We start from the raw sequence: 20,065 nt of genomic DNA on the forward strand, positions 1-20,065 counted from the left end.
GAAGTGAGAATCAGATTTCTACACATTTTCATAAGCATTAATGTTTTTTACTTTTAAGAATCCGTCTAAACCCTTTTTGAAACTGTCCACTGTTCCTGCTGTGACCACGTCCTGAGGAAGTCTATTCCACAGATTCACAGTTCTTACAGTAAAGAAGCTTTGACGCTTCTGGAGACTGAACTTTTTCTTCTCCAGTCGGAGGCAGTGCCCCCTTGAGGACATTTTAATTTTTTTTGTAAGACCCATTTATATAATTGTATAGGTTAATCATATCCCCCTTAGACATCTCTTCTTAAGACTAAATAAATGTAATTATTTTAATCATTCTTCATAACTAAGACCCTCTATGCCCCTTATCAGTTTAGTCGCTCTCCTCTGTACTTTTTCCAGCTGCAGAGCGTCCTTTCTATGTACTGGTGCCCAGAACTGAACTGCATATTCCAGATGAGGCCGCACCAGCGCTTTGTAAAGTGGTAGTATTTAGGGCTGCAGCTAACGATTATTTGAATAATCGATTAGTTGTCCATAATTTCATCTATTAATCAGGAAAAAACACCAAAATGACAAAAAAAAGGGGTTTATATGATTTTACTTGAAAAATTATGTTCAAAGGCCATATTAAAACAAATTTAGGAGTTACATAATTATAAAAACTTTGTAAAAATGTAAAAAAGACAACATGTCCACATGGTCAGGGCTGAGGCTAGCTCTCTTCTTACACGCTATGTGCCGTGGGGGATCTGTGGATGGCGCACTTTTATGGGGGATCTGTGGATGGTGCTGTTATGGAGGGGATTTGTGGATGGCACTGCTATGGGGAGGGGGATCTGTGGATGGCACTGGCACTGTTAAGGGGAGGGGGATCTGTGAATGACACTATATAGCATCTTATGCTATTTGTATCATCCACAGATCTCCCCCATAACAGTGTCTCCTGAGTCCCAATACACCGGCCCCGCCGCTCACAGCAATATCTAAAGAGTATTCCTTAACCATTACCCTGCAGTAACTTTTACTTAAACTTTAAATCAGCGCTATGAATTGATCTTTAATACCTTACAAAATCAATGAAGCTCCGGTAACAGGCAGAGCGGGCGGCGGCGTAAAGTCCCTCACTCACGCGTCGTGCCTGCTCCGCCCACTTTATGAATGACGCAGGCAGAGCAGGCACGTCACGTGAGTAAGTGACGTTACGCCGCCCCCCTGCTCTGCCTGTTACTAGAGCTTCATTGTAAGTTAAAATAAAGATGCGCTGATTTAAAGTAAACCACCCGCCCGCATAGCAACGAATCGGCAATTATTCGATAACTGGATTTGTCGACAGCAAATCCCGTTATCGAATATTATAAAGTCCTAGTAATATTACATGTCTGCCCCGCGGGTCCATGCCTCGTTTAATGCATGACAATATCCTGGTGGCCTTAGAAGCAGCTGATTGACATTGTATGCTGTTATTTAATCTACCATCTACAAGGACACCCAAATCCTTCTCTATAAGTGACTCTCCCAGTGCTACATCACCTAGGACATATGAAGCACATATTACTACCAAGATGTATACATTTGTCCACATTGAACCTCATTTGTCAAGTTGATGCCCAATCACTCAGAGTGTTCAAGTCAGCCTGTAGTTCATGGACATCTTCCATAGACTGTACAGTACTACATAGCTTAGTGTCATCTGCAAAAATAGATATGGTGCTATTAATCTCGTCCTCAATATCTTTAATAAATAAATTAAATAATAGAGGGCCCAGCACTGAACCTTGGGGTACACCACTTATAACCTGGGACCATTCTGAATAGGAATCATTGACTTCTTACAGTCAGGATGGATTCGTATCCAAATTGGTTGAGAGTGCCTTTCACATGGAAGAGTGGGCCCAGAGAATGCCAGATATAGATTTTTTAGACCCGATACCGATAATCGGTGAACTTTCAGGCCGATAGCCGATAATTTATACCGATATTTTATAAATTATAATATATATTATATTAGTTGGTAGTCACTGAGGTGGTGGGAATTTGCATTTGGCACTAGTATATTATAAATGTACGGTAAATTATAAGTTAATAAAGCCCTTAGTTGGTAGTCAATTTATAATTTTACATTTATAATATACTAGTGCCAAATGCCAATTTCCACACCATGCCCCCCCTTCTCACTGACTTTAATTAACCCTTATCAGACCTCAGATCAGACTTTAATTAACACCTATCAGACCTCAGATCAGACTTTATTTAACCCCTATCAGACCTCAGATGAACAAAATAAAAAAACTCCTCACCTCTTCTGCGCCGCGGCTCCTCTTTATCTCCGGGTCCGGTGTCACTCTCCCCTGTGTTCTCCGGCTCGCGCTGCACTGTCACCTGACAGCATGCTGCATCAGGTCATAGTGTGCACACTACGTCCTGACACTGTACGGGGTCAGGACAGAGCAGCGCGGGCCCCATCAAAGAAGACCAGGGAGGGTGAGTATCGGAAGCGCTTGCTGCGCTTCTTCCCCGCTCCCGGCATTCGATGCATACTAGTGAGCGCTTCCATAAGCGCTCACTAGTATTCGCTTTATACACATTATCGGCATATCTGCAAGGTTAGATGCCGATACTGATAATGTGCAAAATCCTTAATATCGGCCGATAATATCGGTACTTCCGATAATCGGTCGATCCCTACCTAGTACTACAGCATGGGACGGGAAGGTGTTAAAAGACCAACTCAGTAAAGGGTTTCTTAAATTCACCTGGTAAGTGTAAGTGTAAACATTCAATATGCAAAATCATGAAATGCATTGTCAAATAGTAGTGAGGCGAGGTTTTGACATGGAAAGTTCTCACACGTAGCATAAATGTGCATGTATTCCTTGTATGCTAGAGTATGAGAAAGAGGTGTCTATCCCAAAAGGTGTTCTCACTTTTACTGTGCTACTCACTGAAACATTGAATTTTATGGCCATTCAGACTGTTGAAATTATTTTCTGGGAGTATGTCAACATACACAGTCAAGTCACATTATTATAATCGGCTAATATCCAGAGTAACCGCCGTCTGCAGCACGGACAGCAGTTAGATGGGCTGGGAGTGACTCCATAAGGTCCTGGTAGGTTGTCACAGATATCTGGAGCCATGCTGACTGCAGTGCATCCCACAGCTGCTGGAGGGTGTGTGGGGAGGATCCATAGGGCAAACACGTTGATCGAATTAGGGGGCCGGGGTAGTACTTGAAAGTCTTGGTCATGCTCTTCCAACCAATGTTGCATTGCCTTGCTGGAAGATCCCATCTGCCCCAGGGAAGACAGTCAGGATGGATTTGTATCCAAATTGGTTGAGAGTGCCTTTCATATGGAAGAGTGGGCCCAGAGAATGCCAAGAGAACATTCCCCAGACCCGAACGCTGAGACCACCAGCTTGTGTTCTTCCAGCAATGGTTGGTTACAGGGTGTTCTCTGATGTTCCTCGCCTGACATGCCAATGTCCAACTGAAGCAGAAAAGGTGATTTACCAGAGAAGGCAACTCTTTGCCGATCAGTCCAGGTACAATTCCAATACTGCTGCGAATATTGAAGCTATTTCTTTCAATGCAAATTTGTTAGCAAAGGTGCAGTGACCATACGTCTGCTTCAGAGCCCCATATGTAGCTGAACTGTTGTTTTAAGCACCTGATTGGTAGCTCCCTGATTCATTTTGGCAGGGAGTTGCTTCCCTGTATCATGTCGATCCGCCCTCACGCACCTTCGTAGCCGATGTTCACATCTTACATCTGCAGTTTCCACGTCGCTTATTCGCAATGGTGCCTTTTGTCCACTCTCAAAACACTTTGACCACATCACCACGTGAACGGTTCACAAGCTGCGCAGTTTCAGAAATACTGCCTCCTTCGCCCAAAAGCAAAAAATCATCCCTTTTTGCAACTCTGATTAAATTGCTCCTTTTACCCATGAGAGCAAAGAGGGATATGTGTGCAAATAGCCTCTCGCACACCTTACATACCCACCAAGCCAGCTCACGACTTTCTTGATGAGCTACACACTGCTGAAGTCGGAAGTGGTCATAATATTGTGACTCGATTGTATATGAAGGACATAATAATTATCCCCAATAATAATATTTAAATCTGCAATTCTTCAGTTACCAAAAATGGTACTGAATCCTAGCACAAGGCTGAAGGGAATGTTTTTAAACTTTTTATATGAGAGTTCCTATTTATGTGCTGGGAACTATTCATCTGCATTGGAAATTGGGATAAAAAGGAGAATGCTAGTGTGGCCTAACAGGAGAAAACTAAAAATAGTCTTTCAGTGTTTATTAACATTTTTTTAAGGAGGTTGTCCGGTTTTCTAGCCAACCTTAGAATAGGATAGGTCAGTATAGGAAAACCGGACAACCCCTTGAATATCGTCAATGCTGAGATATGATCGCTGAGTCAGATAAACATTTTTCATATGCTTATTGTATTCTAAAGGCCTCTTCTAGTAGGTCTGCTTTATATAAATGGTTCCTTTTGAGCAGGCAGTGTGTTTACTGTGCATCTATTTCAGGTGGCATCTTTTTAAATGGCAGCTAATATTTTGCAGCTGGAACAGGAGTTACTCCAGAGTTCTCTGTGGGTGCAAGAGCAAGAAAATAAACGTCTTGTAGAACGCGTGGCAGCACTAGAGCAAGAACAGGTACAGATAGTTTAATCCCCTCAGTGACTAAGGCTTCTTTCACACTGGCTTTAGGATTGGTCGGCAGGCTGTTCCAGCAGGGGAACAGCCTGCCGGATCTGTACTAACGTTTGCACACGGATGGAAGTCCGCTCCAAGCACGCTGCAGTTTTTGTCCGGCTGCCTCTTGGCATGTTTGCTGTGCTGCAGCCGCATCTCCGACCTGGCCCCATTATAGTGAATGGGGCCGGAGAAGACTTCCGGCAGCTCACGTGTGCCTGCTGGACAATCCTAACGTCGGCGTGAAAGAAGCCTAAGAATGATGCTCTGCTCTAGTAAAGCCCCTTTTTCATTCTTGCTTGGGCTAACCCTAAGCAGTCTGATCTGCCTTGTCACACACTATCTTTAACTTCCTTCCTTACTAGTATTTTTTTCATTCTCTTTTTAGCATGCAAAGAGACAGGTGGAGTTGTTGTTAAATGAACTGACGGATAGCAAGAACAAACTGGCTTATGAAAAAGGGAAACTGCAGGTGAGATCTAACAGATAGAGATATATATATATATATATCTATATTTATTTAATATTACATTTGCGTATTAACGGCAACCACATCAATTCCTGAAAGGAGTTCTCACTTCAGCAAGTGGCATTTATCATGTAGAGAAAGTTCAGTCTGGTACCATGTTTGATGAAAGTTCCTCTAATAACACATTTTAACGCCCCCCACTTCGTTGGTAAGGGAGTATTATCAGAGGCATGTATCTGTAAGAAGTCTCCTATTGTTTTCTGGATGTCAGCCACACATGCTGTGTCTTTAAGGAGGTTATCATTTAACCTCCAATTCCAAGGCCTATGCACAGCAACAGGTCGCTCTATTGAAAGGAAGATCGGTGCATGATCAGAGAATAATATATCCCCAATGGTGGCCTGGGGTTTCCATGCTAAGGTATTGTGACTGACAAGAAAAAGGTCTATACGGCTGTAAGACTTGTGGGGAGGGGGATAAAAAGTGTAGTCTTTACCTTGTGGGTGAAGGATCCGCCAGACGTCTACAAACTGTAAGGAGTGGAGGTGAGAAAGTAAGGATCTCAATTGCCGGCGAGGAGCAGTGCCCTGACCTGTGGTGGAATCCATGATTGGATCTAGCCTTAAATTAAAATCTCCGACCATCACCTGTCCTTTCGCAAAATCAGATAATTGATTCAGGAAAGATCTGCAAGTAGAAAGCTCTCATTGATTTGGCAAATACCAGTTAACCACAGTAACTAAGGTTGAGTAAATCTGTAATTTGATAAATTATATATAGCGCCCCTCTCCATCCATTTCAACATTCACCACATTCCCCTGTAAGGATTTATGTAAGGCCACAGAGACTCCTCTAGACCTTGGGTCTGGGCTTGAGTTGTGGTACCATTGTGTAAAATACCTATCTCGGACCGACGGGACATGTCTCTTTTTAAAATGTGTCTCTTGTAAAAGTTAATTTTGCACCTTCTGTTTATGCATATGGTAGAGAATCTGTGAACGCTTTTGGGGTGTACTAAATCCCCGGTCATTCAGGGACCCAAAATTTAGGACCGTCATCTCAGTGCAAGAAAAGCAAAATAAAAAAAAGGGAAGGAAGGAAAAGTAAAGGGGAGAAAAGAGTAGAAAGAAAAGAAGTGAGAGAGAAAAGAGAAAGAGAGAAGAAGAAACGAATAGGAGGACGCTTTAAAAATAAAGAATAAGTGATAAAGATATTAAGTCACGTCCAGTGTGGACACGGAAAGACCTTGTTGATGTAAAGCAATAAGGGAAGTGTGTCCCACGTCAAATAGACGTCAATCCCTGTGCGGGGACGGACATTCAACAGAGGAGCTACCCCCCCAGACACACAAAGAGAGACCCAAAATAATATGTGAGATGATGGTAAGTTAGAAACATCACAAATGTACAACTTTAAACTATGATTAAGAGGATAGTCTCCATACTTGTGGTGGCTTCACCAAGGCAGAAATACTGCGAAGATAAACATCACACATATCACATAGAATGCCATGTTCGTGTGAATCCGCCGTCCAGGCTCTTACCCTCCCCTCCCCCAGTGGGGGAACCCCTAGGCCCGAGGGCAGACCCAGACGAGATAGATAGAGAAGCCAATCATAAGTTATGAGCATATGGTAATAATAAACAAATCTAAACAGGTGCCCGTATCGGGTATTACTTTCAATTTTCTACGGTATAATGGGTCAATTTCTGCGATGACCTGATCCAGGTATAGAAGACTAAATGCCCTGGTTCCTCAGTATAACAGGTCAGTGACTGTAAGGACCTGATCTGGATATAGAAAGCTGGATTCTCACGTGTTCTCACTCTGTGGAGGTCTCGCATGTCATGTCTGGGCCTCTGGCAGTACGACTGACTATACGACGAGGTGGTCTAGATTCCCTCCGGGGCAGTGGAGCTGCTTCCATCGTGGTGCTACTTGGGAGAGCGGGCCACTCCAAGATCTTCACTAGTGCAATGTCCAGTGCCGCAGAGAAAGATGGTAAGTCTTTGGGATGGCGGAGTGTCACTGTCTGACCATTTAAGGGTACTTTCACACTAGTGTTTTTCTTTTCCGGTATTGAGTTCCGTCACAGGGGCTCAATACAGGTAAAGAACTGATCAGTTTTATCCTAATGCATTCTGAATGGAGAGCAATCCGTTCAGGATGCATCAGTTCAGTCCCTCTTCTGTTTTTTGGATGGAGAAAATACTGCAGCATGCTGCAGTTTTCTCTCCGGCCAAAAATCCTGAACACTTGCCATAATGCCGGATCCATTGAAATATATTAATGCCGGACCCGGTACTAAGTGTTCCTGAAAACCGGATCCGGTTTCCCAATCTGCGCATGCGCAGACCTTTAAAAATGAGAAAAAAATAATTATGACAACCGGAAAGATGTATTCGGTATTGCAATGCATTTGTCAGACAGATCCGCATCCAGATCCGTCTCGCAAATGCATCCGTTTGCGTCCGGATTGCTGGATCGGAACTGCCTGCCGGAGTCCTCTGCCGCAAGCGTGAAAGTACCCTAAGCGAACCTGCAAGCGAAAGGGGAATCCCCAAGTATATTCAATCTTGTGTTGTTGCAAAACTGACAGCAGGGGGCGCAAAGCCTTTCTTTTCAGCAATGTAAAGTGTGAAAGATCTGATAAGATTTGTATATGAGAGCCTTGGTATTGCACCTGGCCAGCCTCCCTGGCTTTTTTCATGATGGCCGCCTTCTGTTGATAGTGGTGTACCTGACATATGACATCTCTGACCCCGCCTGGGTCAACAGGTTTAGGCCCTAATGCGCGATGGGCTCTGTCTAGCTCCAATGGTGTATCTTGAGGGACTCCTCAGAGATCATTAAAAATAGAGCGCAATGTATTGTCCAAGTCCTTAGAAGCCACCGATTCAGAAAGGCCCCTTACTCTTATATTATTTCGCCTTCCTCTATTTCCAGCATCATCCAACATGTCTGTGAGGTAGTGCAGCTGAAAAGTGTGCGACTCTATAATGGATTCTTGTATGTCCTGCTTAGGGTACTTTCACACTTGCGTTATTTGATTCCGTCAGGCAGTTCCGTCAGGCAAACTATGCAAACGGATGTCATTTTTTCAGACTGATCAGGCATTTTTCAGACTGATCAGGATCCTGATCAGTCTGAAAAATGCCTGATCAGTCTGAAAAATGCACTGCAATACCGGATCCGTTTTTCCGGTGTCATCAGGCAAAACGGATCAGGTATTTTTTTTTTCTTCTCATTTTTAAAGGTCTGCGCATGCGCAGACCGGAAGGACGGATCCGGCATTCTGGTATTTTGAAGGACGGATCCGGCACTAATACATTCCTATGGAAAAAAATGCCGGATCCGGCACTCAGGCATGTCTTCAGTTTTTTTCGCCAGAGATAAAACCGTAGCATGCTACGATTTTCTATTTTGCCTGATCAGTCAAAATGACTGAACTGAAGACATCCTGATGCATCCTGAACGGATTACTCTCCATTCAGAATGCATGGGGATATGCCTGATCAGTTATTTTCCGGTATAGAGCCCCTGTGACGGAACTCTATGCCAGAAAAGAAAACCGCTAATGTGAAAGTAGCCTTAACACTGCCACCATAGATTGCTATATATGTCACCCTCTCCCCCAGAGAGAGCATTTAATTTTTAATGTTATTGACCTCTGCCCTGTACACTTTTTCCAGTCTGGAGATATATGTCCATACCATCTTTATTGGGGATAGAGGAGATCCTTTTATGGAGGTCCCTCAGTTCTGTGAGAGTAGATGCCCCAGCCTCCCGCTGTGGGGCCATGAGGGTCATCTCTGAGGATTTTCCAGTGGGGGAAGCCGGGGAAGACAAAGGTGTTGAAGGATTAGAGAGATGGTGCTCATATAACGGGGAACTTTCCCACTCACCCTTGTGAAGGCAATGGCGGTATCCCGCACTTCCAGTGTCGGGCCGTGTGGGAGCGGAGCAGGAGTCCGTTGCTTTGGATTTCCCCCTTTTACCTCCATTGCCGTGGCTGCATTGCATGTTGCCCACGATTCTCCGTCCAGGTCAGCGGGACCCCGAATATCTGCCTCCGAGGGAGAGGAGGATCCAGGTGTCTCTGTTGGTTAGTCCGCAAGAGCCTCCCAGGAAGATGGTGCAGGAGGTGAGCGCTGTGATCCGGGGGAAAGGAACCTTTCAATGCCTTGTGACAAAGGATTCTCTGGCTGACTAAGAGATGCAGGCATGCTTTTCTTCTTTCTTACTCCCATTTCATATGATTTACTGATGTTAGCGAGGTAGATTAGGGTCTCTCAAGTAGTCTAGAGGCAGGATGTGAAGTGATGTCCGTCTCTACTCCTCCATAGCCAGGCCATGCCCCATGCCTGAACTATTCTAATATTTATCATGCACAGTATTGGAAAAGAAAAAATTAAAGCTATGATTTTTATTTTTTTTAAGTAGAAAACTTAATAAAAAGTTGAAATTTTGTATTACTGTTATCATACTGATACACAGAATAAGGTCTTTATGCACACTGAACTCTGTAAAAACAAAACTAAAAAAAACATGGTGGGACCAGAGAAAATTTTTTTTGCCTTTTTTTATAATATATATGGTAAATTAAATGGTGCCCTTAAAAAATACAACTTGTCCGGCAAAGAACAAGCCCCTCATATGTATGTCTACGAAAATTTTAAAAAAAGTCATGACACTAGCTTTGGTTAGTATACACGTGTCGTGTTGATGTTTGGTTAGTATACACGTGTCGTGTTGATGTTATGCTTGCTGATTTCTTTTTCCACTTCTTAATGCAGAGCACAGTAGAGCAGTTGCAGTCTGATCTGCAGTCTTTTGGTGATGTTCACTCTGAGAATTCCAAACTCCGTCAGCTTAATGCAGCCTTACAGGCCAGGTACACCCAGGTAAGCAGTTACACATATTACAGCTTTAGACTAAGGCCTCAAGCACCTGCCAGAACCGTTTGCAGGAGGATGCATATGCTACATGGAGTGTGTACAATGCTGCGTCTGGTAGAAGATATTCTAGAACGGAAGTTGCTCTAAGGGGAGAATTTATCAAAGACCATGTTCCTGTAGTTTTCTGGTGTAGAATAATTTCAAATTGTTGTGTAAACTGGGGCAATTTAAGATTACATCCGCCAGTTTTCTGGCACAAGTTGCGCCTAATATGCCAGTTCCTAACAGGTATGAGCAGCAGAATCTGAAATCTAGACTTTTCAAGATATGCCAAATAATTAAGAGGATTGCGCATCTCACAACTAGATCAATACTCCTGTTAGAAACACCAACAGTAAAAATCCTCCTTTCTCGCTAGTATCATTGGGGGACACAGGACCGTGGGTATAGCTGCTGCTGCCACTAGGAGGCGACACTAGGCTAAAAAGTGTTATCTCCTCACGCCGGCTATAGCTCTGCTCTGCAGGTTCAATTCTATCTTCAAATATCTTTTTTATTTTGTTCCCTTTTCAGGTTGGGGGAACAGGGCCGCCTGGCCTCCCTGTTCTCCCGGGGACCATGGGCCGGATCGGCTTCCCTCCCAGTCCAGCTCTCCCATGAAGAAAAGGGGATCAGGGCAGCCTCGCTCCCCTGCTTCCCGCCAGCCAAGGGGTCACCTGGATCGGGCCCTCCCTCCTTGCCCTCTCCTTCTCCAGACCCTCCCCCCCGCCCTCTATGCTTGCAGGGCGGGGCCCTCGGCCGCCGGACACTCCTAGGAGGATGTGGTTGCCTCTTTTTCCTGCGCAAGCCCTGGGAGAAGCTGGCATTCCTCTCCCTCTGCACCTCAGTCGGCAGGAAGACTCACTGGGGGACATAAGGACCTGGTTCCACCTGCAGCTTGTCTGGGTGGGACAACCTCTATCCCTCCAGTCCTGGGACCAGCTCTTAGAGCCATGTCTGAACCCACGTCTGACGCCCACCAGCCCCCACCCATTACGGTTGCGCAAAATCCTCGCAGCCAGTCAGACTCCCTGTGTACCGCATGCCGTGCGCCCAGACCGGCCCTAGCCATCCCTCCCGAGCAGCCGCACTGCCCCCCGGACCGCGTGGAACCAGAGTGGGCACTCACCGTGTCCCGGGCAGTAGAAGACCTATCGAAAGTTTCCAAATCCACCCTTTCTCTCATGGGTCGATTGGTTGACCAGTCCTCACCTGCACATCCCTTACCTTCCTACAAGCGGCCCAGAACAGGACACTTTTTCTCTTCTGACGGCTCGGTGTCTCCACCTTCCCCGAGGCCACGCTCGGACATGTCCTCCCTCCAAGACGAGACACTGTCCGAAGGGAAGATACTTGATTCAGAGTCTGATCTGGATCAGGAACAATCTTCTAAGATTGCTTCCATGGTAGATAGCTTGGTCGTGGCTGTCCGCGACACCTTTCAGTTTCAGGATGACTCTCCTTTGTCTAGTTGCCAGGGAGTTTCGTTTCTCAGCTCGAGACAAGCCCCTAAGGCCTTTCCCTTGCATGACGATTTTTCGGTTGTTATTGCCAAGGCATGGGACCCATCCAGATCGTCGTTTCAGCGCTTCTAAGCGCCTCGATCTGTTATACCCCTTTCTGCGAAATGGTCATCCCCGCCCAAAGTGGACCCGGCCGTCGCGCATCTAAGTCCGCCTTTGCGGTGGTTGGCTCTGTGCTTTGTCCCATTTTTGCCTCAGTGTGGGAGGCTAAGGCGGTCTCTGAATGGGCCCTTCGCCTGCATCAGGACATCGTGGCTGATCTTCCCCCGGCGGACCTCCAGTCTTTTGCCCTGCAGATCTCTCAGGCGGGGAAGTACCTCTGAGAGGTCTCTTTGGACTCCGGCTCTCTTGTTGCCTGCTCATCCGCGCTCACTGTCTCCTTACGGCGTGAGGTGTGGCTTAAAGTCTGGGCTGTAGACTCCTCGTCAAAGCGTTACCTTACGGGGCTTTCCTTTTCGGGTTCTCGTCTGTTCGGTACTCTGTTGGACGAGATCATCTCTAAGGCCACAGGCGGTATCAGTACCCACCTCCCACAAGGCAAGGCCAAACATCCGGTTCGCTCCAGGCTCTCGAGCTCCCGTTTGCACTCCTTTTGCCGCTTCTCCGGCACGCGCCCCTTTGGCAGGGGCACCACCCAGGGTTTCCAATCAAGAGCAGAAGAGAAAACCGTCCTTTAAACCCCAACCAGCCTGGCACCCGTGGGCACAACCCGCCCCGGCCATTAGACGATCTTCAGCATGAAGGGGCGCCCCCACCCTCTCGGGTGGAGGGTCAGCTCCTCCTTTTCCAGGATGTTTGGCGGTCCCACATTTCCGACGAATGGGTACTCAAGATAGTAACCTTGGGTTACAAGATCGAGTTGGCCTCCACCACGCCGGACCAATTCTTCCTTTCCCAGCCGCCCAGAGACCGGGTTCGAGCCGCCGCCTTTTTTCAGGCATTACAGTCCCTTCTCGCCCGGGGAGCGATCTCCCTGGTTCCGCTTGTGAAGCAGTTCACAGGTTTTTGTTCAAACCTGTTTGTTATCCCCAAGAAATAGGGATCCGTTCGCCTGGTTCTAGACCTAAAGTGGCTGAACCGGTTTGTCAAGGTCTAGCACTTCAGGATGGAGTCTCTCCGCTCCGTGGTTGCCTCTCTGGAACGGGGCGAGTGGACATTCAGGACGCATACCTTCACATTCCCATTGCTCCCGTGCACCAGCGTTTTCTTTGCTTTGCAGTGGAGTCTCGCCACTATCAGTTCCTGGCTCTACCCTTCGGCTCTCCTCGCCCTTCTCCGTTCCAGGGGCATTACCCTGATCCCCTATCTGGATGACATCCTCGTCAAAGCTGCGACCTTCGATCAGAACGAGGACAGTTTACTCATTGCCCTGGCACGTTTCGGATGGCTGGTGAACTTCCAGAAATCAGCACTGCATCCTAGCAGGCGGATTACTTTCTTCGGCATAATTCTCGACACGTCCGCAGTGACAGTTTGCCTCCCTTCAGCGGTCGGTTCGTCTTCTCCTCCGGGGCAGACGTCCTTTTGATCCAGTTTTGCATGCAAGTTTTGGGAACGATGGTCTCTTCCTTTAAAGGCACTTCTGTTTGCGCAATTTCACACTCGTCCTTTCCAACAGGTGATCTTGTCATCCTGGAACAAGACACAGAGTTCCTCCGCAGGTGCGGTCGGAACTCAGGTGGTGGCTCTCGACTCCAACTTTGGTCTCCGGCAAATCCTTTCTCCCGTTCTCATGGTCGATCATCACCACCGATGCGGCCTCCTCGGATGGGTGGAATCTTCCCACCTCGGACAGTCCAAGGCAAATGGTCTCTGTTGGAATTCAGACGGCCCATCAACATCCTGGAACTTCGGGTCATTCATTTGTCCCTGCTTCATTGGGCTCCTCCTGAGGGGACTGCCGGTCCGGATCCAGTCGGACAATGCCACAGCGGTGGCATACATCAACCACCAGGGGGAACCCGCAGTCGGGCGGTGATGGTGGAGTCGACCAAAATTCTGAAGTGGGCTGTGGAACATGAACCAGCGCTATCGGCCGTCTACATTCCAGGAGTGGAGAATTGGATGGCGGACTTCCTCAGCCGGAAGACTGTGGACCCGGGCGAGTGGTCTCTGCACCCAGAGGTGTTCGACGCCATCTGTCTCCTTTGGGGCCGTCTGGACGTGGATCTGATGGCATCCAGGATCAACCACAAGCTTCCCACCTTCATCTCGCGGACAAGAGATCCCCAGGCATGCGCAGTAGATGTGCTGGTGGCCCCATGGGACAGCTTTTCCCTCCTGTAAGTCTTCCCCCATCTCCCTCTCCTACCCCGGGTCCTTCGCAGGATCAATAGGGAGGGCATCCAGACGATTCTCACCGCCCCCGAATTGGCCTCTCCGAGCCTGGTACACAAATCTAATCCTTCTTCTAGGAGACGCTCCGTGGCCGCTATTGCTCAGGGACGACCTTCTCTCTCAAGGACCCGTCTTCCACCAGCATTTAGAAGCACTACGTTTGACAGTGTGGCTATTCTGAAGCGGCGGGGAGTCATTCGCACCATGATTGAAGCCAGGAAGCCGACATCGGCCAAGATATATCACAGGACTTGGAAGTCTTTCCTGCTCTTCTGTGCGGACCGTCGCCCCCCTCCGCTCCTTTTCTCCCTTCGCACAATCCTCTCCTTTTTGCAAATGGATTTGGGTCTTGTTCTTAGTTCCTTAAAGGGGCAGGTGTCGGCTGTTGCAATCTTTTTCCAGCGACCGCTGCCGCAAAAGGCCCCGGTTAAGACCTTTCTCCAAGGGGTGGCTCACACTGTGCCTCCTTATCGCCCCCCTTTATGCTCTTGGGATTTGAACCTTGTGCTTTGTTCTCCCCAATCAGCTCCCTTTGAGCCTCTTGGCACGTTTTTTCTCCGCCTTCATTCCTGCAAAGTGGCCTTTTCGGTTGGCAGTCACCTCCATCAGGTGCGTGTCGGAATTGGCGGCGCTCTCCTGTAGGGAGCGCTTCCTTTTTCTGCACCAAGATAAGACTGTGCTTCGCCCTGTGCCTTCCTTTCTTCCAAAGGTAGTCTCCGCCTTCCATGTCAACGAGGACATCGTTCTCCCCTCATTTTGTCTCTCGCCTTCACATCCTAGGGAACGGGCCCTCCACCAGCTGGACTTTGTTCGTGCCCTGCGGATTTATTTATCCGCTTCAGAGTCGTTTCGGCATACCGATTAACTGTTCGTTATTCCTGAGGGTTTGGCAGCATCCAAAGGAAATATTGCCAGGTAGATCCGCTTGGCCATTGCCGAGGTGTATAGCTCCCGGGGAAAGGTTCCGCCCCTCCGTATCACAGTTCATTCGACCAGGGCGGTTGGCGCTTCTTGGGCCCGTTTCCACCAGGCTTTCACTTTACAGTTGTGTAAAGCGGCAACCTGGGCTTCCCTGCACACGTTTACCAAGTTCTACCAGGTGCATCGGCAGACGCTGCTCTGGGCAACAAGGTCTTGCGGGCTGCGGTGTCTTAGACTCCCGCAGCTGTGACTTCCATGGAAGTGTGGTTTCTCCCTCCCGTGGACTGCTTTGGGACGTCCCACAGTCCTGTGTCCCCCAATGATACGAGTGAGAAAACGAGATTTTTGTGGATTCACCTGTAAAATCTCTTTCTCGCTGAGTTCATTGGGGGACGCAGCTCCCACCCTTTGTTTTTGTTTCTAATTTTGTCGCAGGTGATGGCAGTTGATTAACTGGTAGGGTCCTCAGTTTTGGGTTCGGACCCACTGGTTATTGTTATGTTATTTCATTTCTGATTTCTTTTTCTCCTGATGGGGATATAGCTGGCGGGAGGAGCTAACACTTTTTAGCCTAGTGTTGCATCCTAGCAGCAGCAGCAGCAGCTATACCCACGGTCCTGTATCCCCCAATGAACTCGTCGAGAAAGAGATTTTACATGTCAGTCCACAAAAATCTCATTTTTTGGCATCTTTAAAGGGGTTTTCTAATGTTTAGATATTGATGACCTCAACTCAGGATAGGTCAGGAATACCAGATTGGCAGTGGTCCCACACCTGCACCGCCATTGGTGAGCTATTTTCAGCAGCTCCTGGCACCAAAAACAATACAGTGGGCAAAGTCAACAGAAGTAAGCTACATCCACTGTGTAGTGTCTGTGCCAGGTTACTGCAGCTCAGCTACCATACCAGTGAAATCGCCCTGTGGCAAATCTGTAGTACAATCTGCAACAAAATCCTCAGCAGAATTTTCACTGTGAAAATTCGCTCCATGTGGCCATACCCCTAGAAAAGTTATTGCAGCCTCTCACTAGTAGCAGTGCTTCTAGGGAAAAATGGCTTTGTAATGTAGCATGCAGTTGAGCATACCACAACTATTTCATGTACATGTGAAATGGGAGGCATTGATTGATACCTCGTGTACCTCTGTTCATGTCCTATGACTGTTCTGGAGCTGTAATATGGCCGTGTGCATCAGGCTTTAGTCAGGAATTACTAAGATTTATTCGTTTTGTTAATCTAGGTAAATTCAGAACTTGACTCAAGCAAAATTCAGCTACAGAGATTAGAAGAAAAGTTCCAGCAGGTCAGTCATGAGTGCAGAGTGGTCTTACAATTCCTTGCTTTTATCTTGAAGCAATTGCAAAAACTTTAGTTGGTGGCTCTTATAATTGTTTTTAAATTTTTTATTTATGCAATGTTGTCATTAGGCTTTGGATTAAAGAGCTTTTCTTGCTTAAAACCTTTATCATCTATCCAAGGGATGGATGATAAATGTATGATCGCTGATGGCATGGGGATGGGCATGTGTGAAAGGCTTCATTCACTTCTGTGAGACTGTTGAGTAGAGCAGAAGTCCAGTAGAAGTCCCATTCACACAGCCTATATTTGTGGCCAAGCCACACAACACCTCCTAAATTGAAAGTGTGCAGCATTCATGTTTGTCTGTCTATACAGTCAGAGAACAAATGTCCTCTCTGATTGCTAAAAGGGTTGAGAACATAAAGAAAAGTTCCTGTAGTACCCACCCCTGGGCTCACTGGAGGCTGTACAGGGAGAGATGATAGTAGCAGGTTCAGCTCTTCTTTCTTGAGGTTGTGTGCATTTTCCCCCCTCTTATCCCTCCCTTATAGCAACACAGAACCAGCAACTAAACAGTTTTAAGATGCTCCCTGACCTCAAACCGGTTTAGTACCCTGAAATTGCACCTTATATTTTGAGCCTGGTATCATTTGAAAGTTAATCTAGGCTTTAATATAATTCTAAGCTGTAGACCTTATTTTCTAGTTGTGATGTGCCATGACATACATCTCTGGTATTGAAATGGTTATAAAGGGTTGAAAATAATATCTTGTGATATATTTGTAAATGTATGCCATCAACAGACTGAACACTTATTACTTTGTAAAGAGGAAGAGCTCGCATTAGCAGCTCAGGCCAGAAATGAAGCCATCAAAGAAGAGAGAAGACTCAAGCAGCAGATTGTCACCTTAGAGGAGACGGAGGGGCACGCTGTGAGTGACTTTTAATGAATGTAAGCTCATGAACTATGTCTACTACTTTCCTATAACACCACCTATTTTATACCATATAGAAATCTGCCCTTCAGCAGCAACTGTCTAAGTTATGTGAGGAGAGGACCAGAATGTCTGAAACGTTAGAAAATGTCTTGTCCTCTCATGCCAAGCTCCAGAAACACCTAGAAATACTGCAGACAGAATTAGGACGGAAAGACAATGACCTGTTAAGTTTCCACAAAGATAGGTAATGTATTAAGTATTTTATAAGTATAGTTTTACAATGTCAAACGTATCTACAAAAAAAAGCTGTTAAAATAGGTGCAGCAACCAATACAACATTACATTGGATTTGGCTGCAAGCATCATGCGTTTTTTAATGTAAAGTGTCCGGGCAGTTAGTGTATTTATTACATGATACTGCTTCTCATTACATGCAAGTTCTGTCAGATAGTCCTAATAAGGCTGTGTTCACATCACATATGTGATAGCTGTTTAGTGTGTATGACTGGAAAGATCCTGACATACTGTAGCCATAGAGTAACATTAATCAGGCAGCGGCCAAAAAAGTATCCTTTTGGCCTGTGTCTAGCTGATATAAATCAGCATATTGGGTAAAAGCCGTATGGTATAGCATTGTAAACTGCACTATTTCATACAATAGCAACCAGTAAAAACATACACATACATTCTTTTACAATGGAACCCACTTATGGCATTCATTGGAGGGATCCGTTTTAATATATACCTCATGATGCAAGCATAGCCAAACCTCTTCACTTGCCCTGTCTGCAATCTCTGGTGGATCGATAGGGATTCCATTTTTGAAATGAGAGAAACAGCTACATAATGTAAATTTTCTATTATCGCAGATCCACAAAATATGAATGCGGTCCGTGTGCAGCCCACAATTTTTGCAGGACCTGCTGTAAAAAGCCCTATTCTCGTCTGTAATACGGACAGATATAGGACAGGTTTTATAATTTGCTGCCCAGATGTGGAGAACACACTGATGACATCCGTGTGCTGTCCGTTTTTTTTTTTTGCAGACCTATAGAAACGTTCATGTGCGATTCGTAAAAATTGCAGGTCAGACACGGACCTAAAAAATGGTCGCGTGCACGAAGCGTTACACTGAGTCCGCCATTTTACTGCGGTGATGTCTGTATGTAAAGCTCTTATGTCTGAATTCCTGACTGCCCATAAACACTTATTAAACTGATAAGGATATGGCTATGGCTGAGTTCACACTTCAGATATTTGGTCAGTTATTTAAATCAGTTATTCTGAGCCAAAACCAGGCGCAAGTCAAAAACACAGAACAGGTGCAAATCTTTACATTATACCTGATCTCTGAGTGGGCTTTACTACTGGTTTTGGCTCACAATAACTGGCCAAATAACTGAAGTGTGAACTTGGCCTTAAATGAGTGTTTATGAGCTGTCAGGAGTTCAGAGATAAGGGCTATACATGGCGTCATTAGAGCAGCAAGATGACTGCTCAGTGTTTAAAGGGGTTGTTCGGGTTCAGACCTGAACCCCCACATAAGCTCCCCTTCACTCATTTACCACGTCTGAGTGGATTAGTAAAGAAAAAACTTTTTGGGCCAAAATAAGTAAAATGCAATCAGAAAAAAATGCCCCGAAGGTGTTCATAGCCTTTAAGAAGATGACAAAAATGTTTTATCTACGAAGCCTATAGCTATAAATTAGAAAATGCAAGACCAATCACCAACTGAGAAAACTACATCTACTTACGATACTCCATACATTACAATCACTTGACCACATATGTGCCATGCAAATATACCGTAAACTGGTCTGGATTGTTTGACCCAAGTATTAAGGTGGTATTCTAGTAACTAAGAGTTGTCTCCTATCCATTGAATAGGGCATAACTTTTAGTTATCGAAACAAAATAAATGGTTATTTAGTAATTCAGTTAAATAATGATGTAGATTAAGTTCTGTTTCTCTGATCTTGCATCTGACACTTGTACTTCTCTTCTTAGGGGTCGTAGCCGGAAACAGATGGCGAAACTAAAAGCCGAGCTTTTAGAATGCAACACAAGGCTACATGCTGCAGAGCACCAGAGACGTGGAGAGGTAACATGAAGTAGGGGTCTTTTTTTTTGTCGCATTATGAATACTTTATCATGGGATATTGCCACTCCTCTGTTATATTTTCTAATCAGGTAGAACCACTGCAGAAATGTCTTGCAATTGGTCAAGAGGATAACCGAAAGCTTGCCCAAGCATTGGACCTGGCTTTAAAAAGAAACTCTACTTTAGAAAAAGAGCTTGAAAACAAAGAATTACACGAGAAGCAATTGTTTCTGAACCAGTAATATAACTGCAATCCTAAAGAATTATGATCACGATCTCTATCTGACAAGTTCACCAAGATTGTGCCTTGATTTCTTTGCAGGACAAAAGCTGAGAAAGATTACATAATTAAGCAAAAGCTATTTGAGGAGCAGCTTCTATCCTTAAAGAAACAGCACCACGTGGAGATTAAGGAAGCAAAGAAAGCAGCAAGAATGGAGGTTACAGAGGTATTGTATTGAACAACCGTGTCTCCTAGAAAGCATGTCCCATACAAAAAGTAACTGCAGTGCAGTAATAAAACATGCTCATACTATAAAATTACTTCTCCTAAAGACCAGTTTAACCTCCTGTCATTATTATGGTGTTCGTCCATCGTGTTGTGACTGAGAGCAATTGCCATGTGGCTGCACGGATCGCACTCTGATTAAACTAATGACGACCGCACTGTCTAGTTGGTCTGCATTGTTAATGGCCATTGATGTACTGCACAGCCATTAACAATGCAGACTGACTAAACAGGGTGGTCCTCGTTACTTTAATTAGTACCCGCTGAGGCCCATATGGCCATGTTGCAACCGCAACACGACCACGTCCTGTAGTTGTACCCTTACT

General features: G+C 45.8%; 1 protein-coding gene across 5 annotated transcripts in view; it reads left to right on the top strand.

The window, feature by feature from the left end:
- Positions 1-20,065, top strand: part of CCDC150 (coiled-coil domain containing 150) — a 125,003-nt gene that overhangs the window by 63,722 nt on the left and 41,216 nt on the right. For all 5 annotated transcript variants that reach the window (XM_040428507.1, XM_040428508.1, XM_040428509.1 and 2 more), the window contains 9 exons: positions 4,575-4,667; positions 5,095-5,178; positions 9,972-10,079; positions 16,134-16,196; positions 16,996-17,124; positions 17,205-17,374; positions 19,138-19,231; positions 19,321-19,469; positions 19,554-19,680. In XM_040428507.1, coding sequence (XP_040284441.1) covers positions 4,575-4,667; positions 5,095-5,178; positions 9,972-10,079; positions 16,134-16,196; positions 16,996-17,124; positions 17,205-17,374; positions 19,138-19,231; positions 19,321-19,469; positions 19,554-19,680 — 1,017 coding nt within the window. The remainder of the gene's footprint in view (positions 1-4,574; positions 4,668-5,094; positions 5,179-9,971; positions 10,080-16,133; positions 16,197-16,995; positions 17,125-17,204; positions 17,375-19,137; positions 19,232-19,320; positions 19,470-19,553; positions 19,681-20,065) is intronic.

The sequence above is a fragment of the Bufo bufo genome, chromosome 4 (assembly GCF_905171765.1).
Source record: "Bufo bufo chromosome 4, aBufBuf1.1, whole genome shotgun sequence".
NCBI lineage: Eukaryota > Metazoa > Chordata > Amphibia > Anura > Bufonidae > Bufo > Bufo bufo.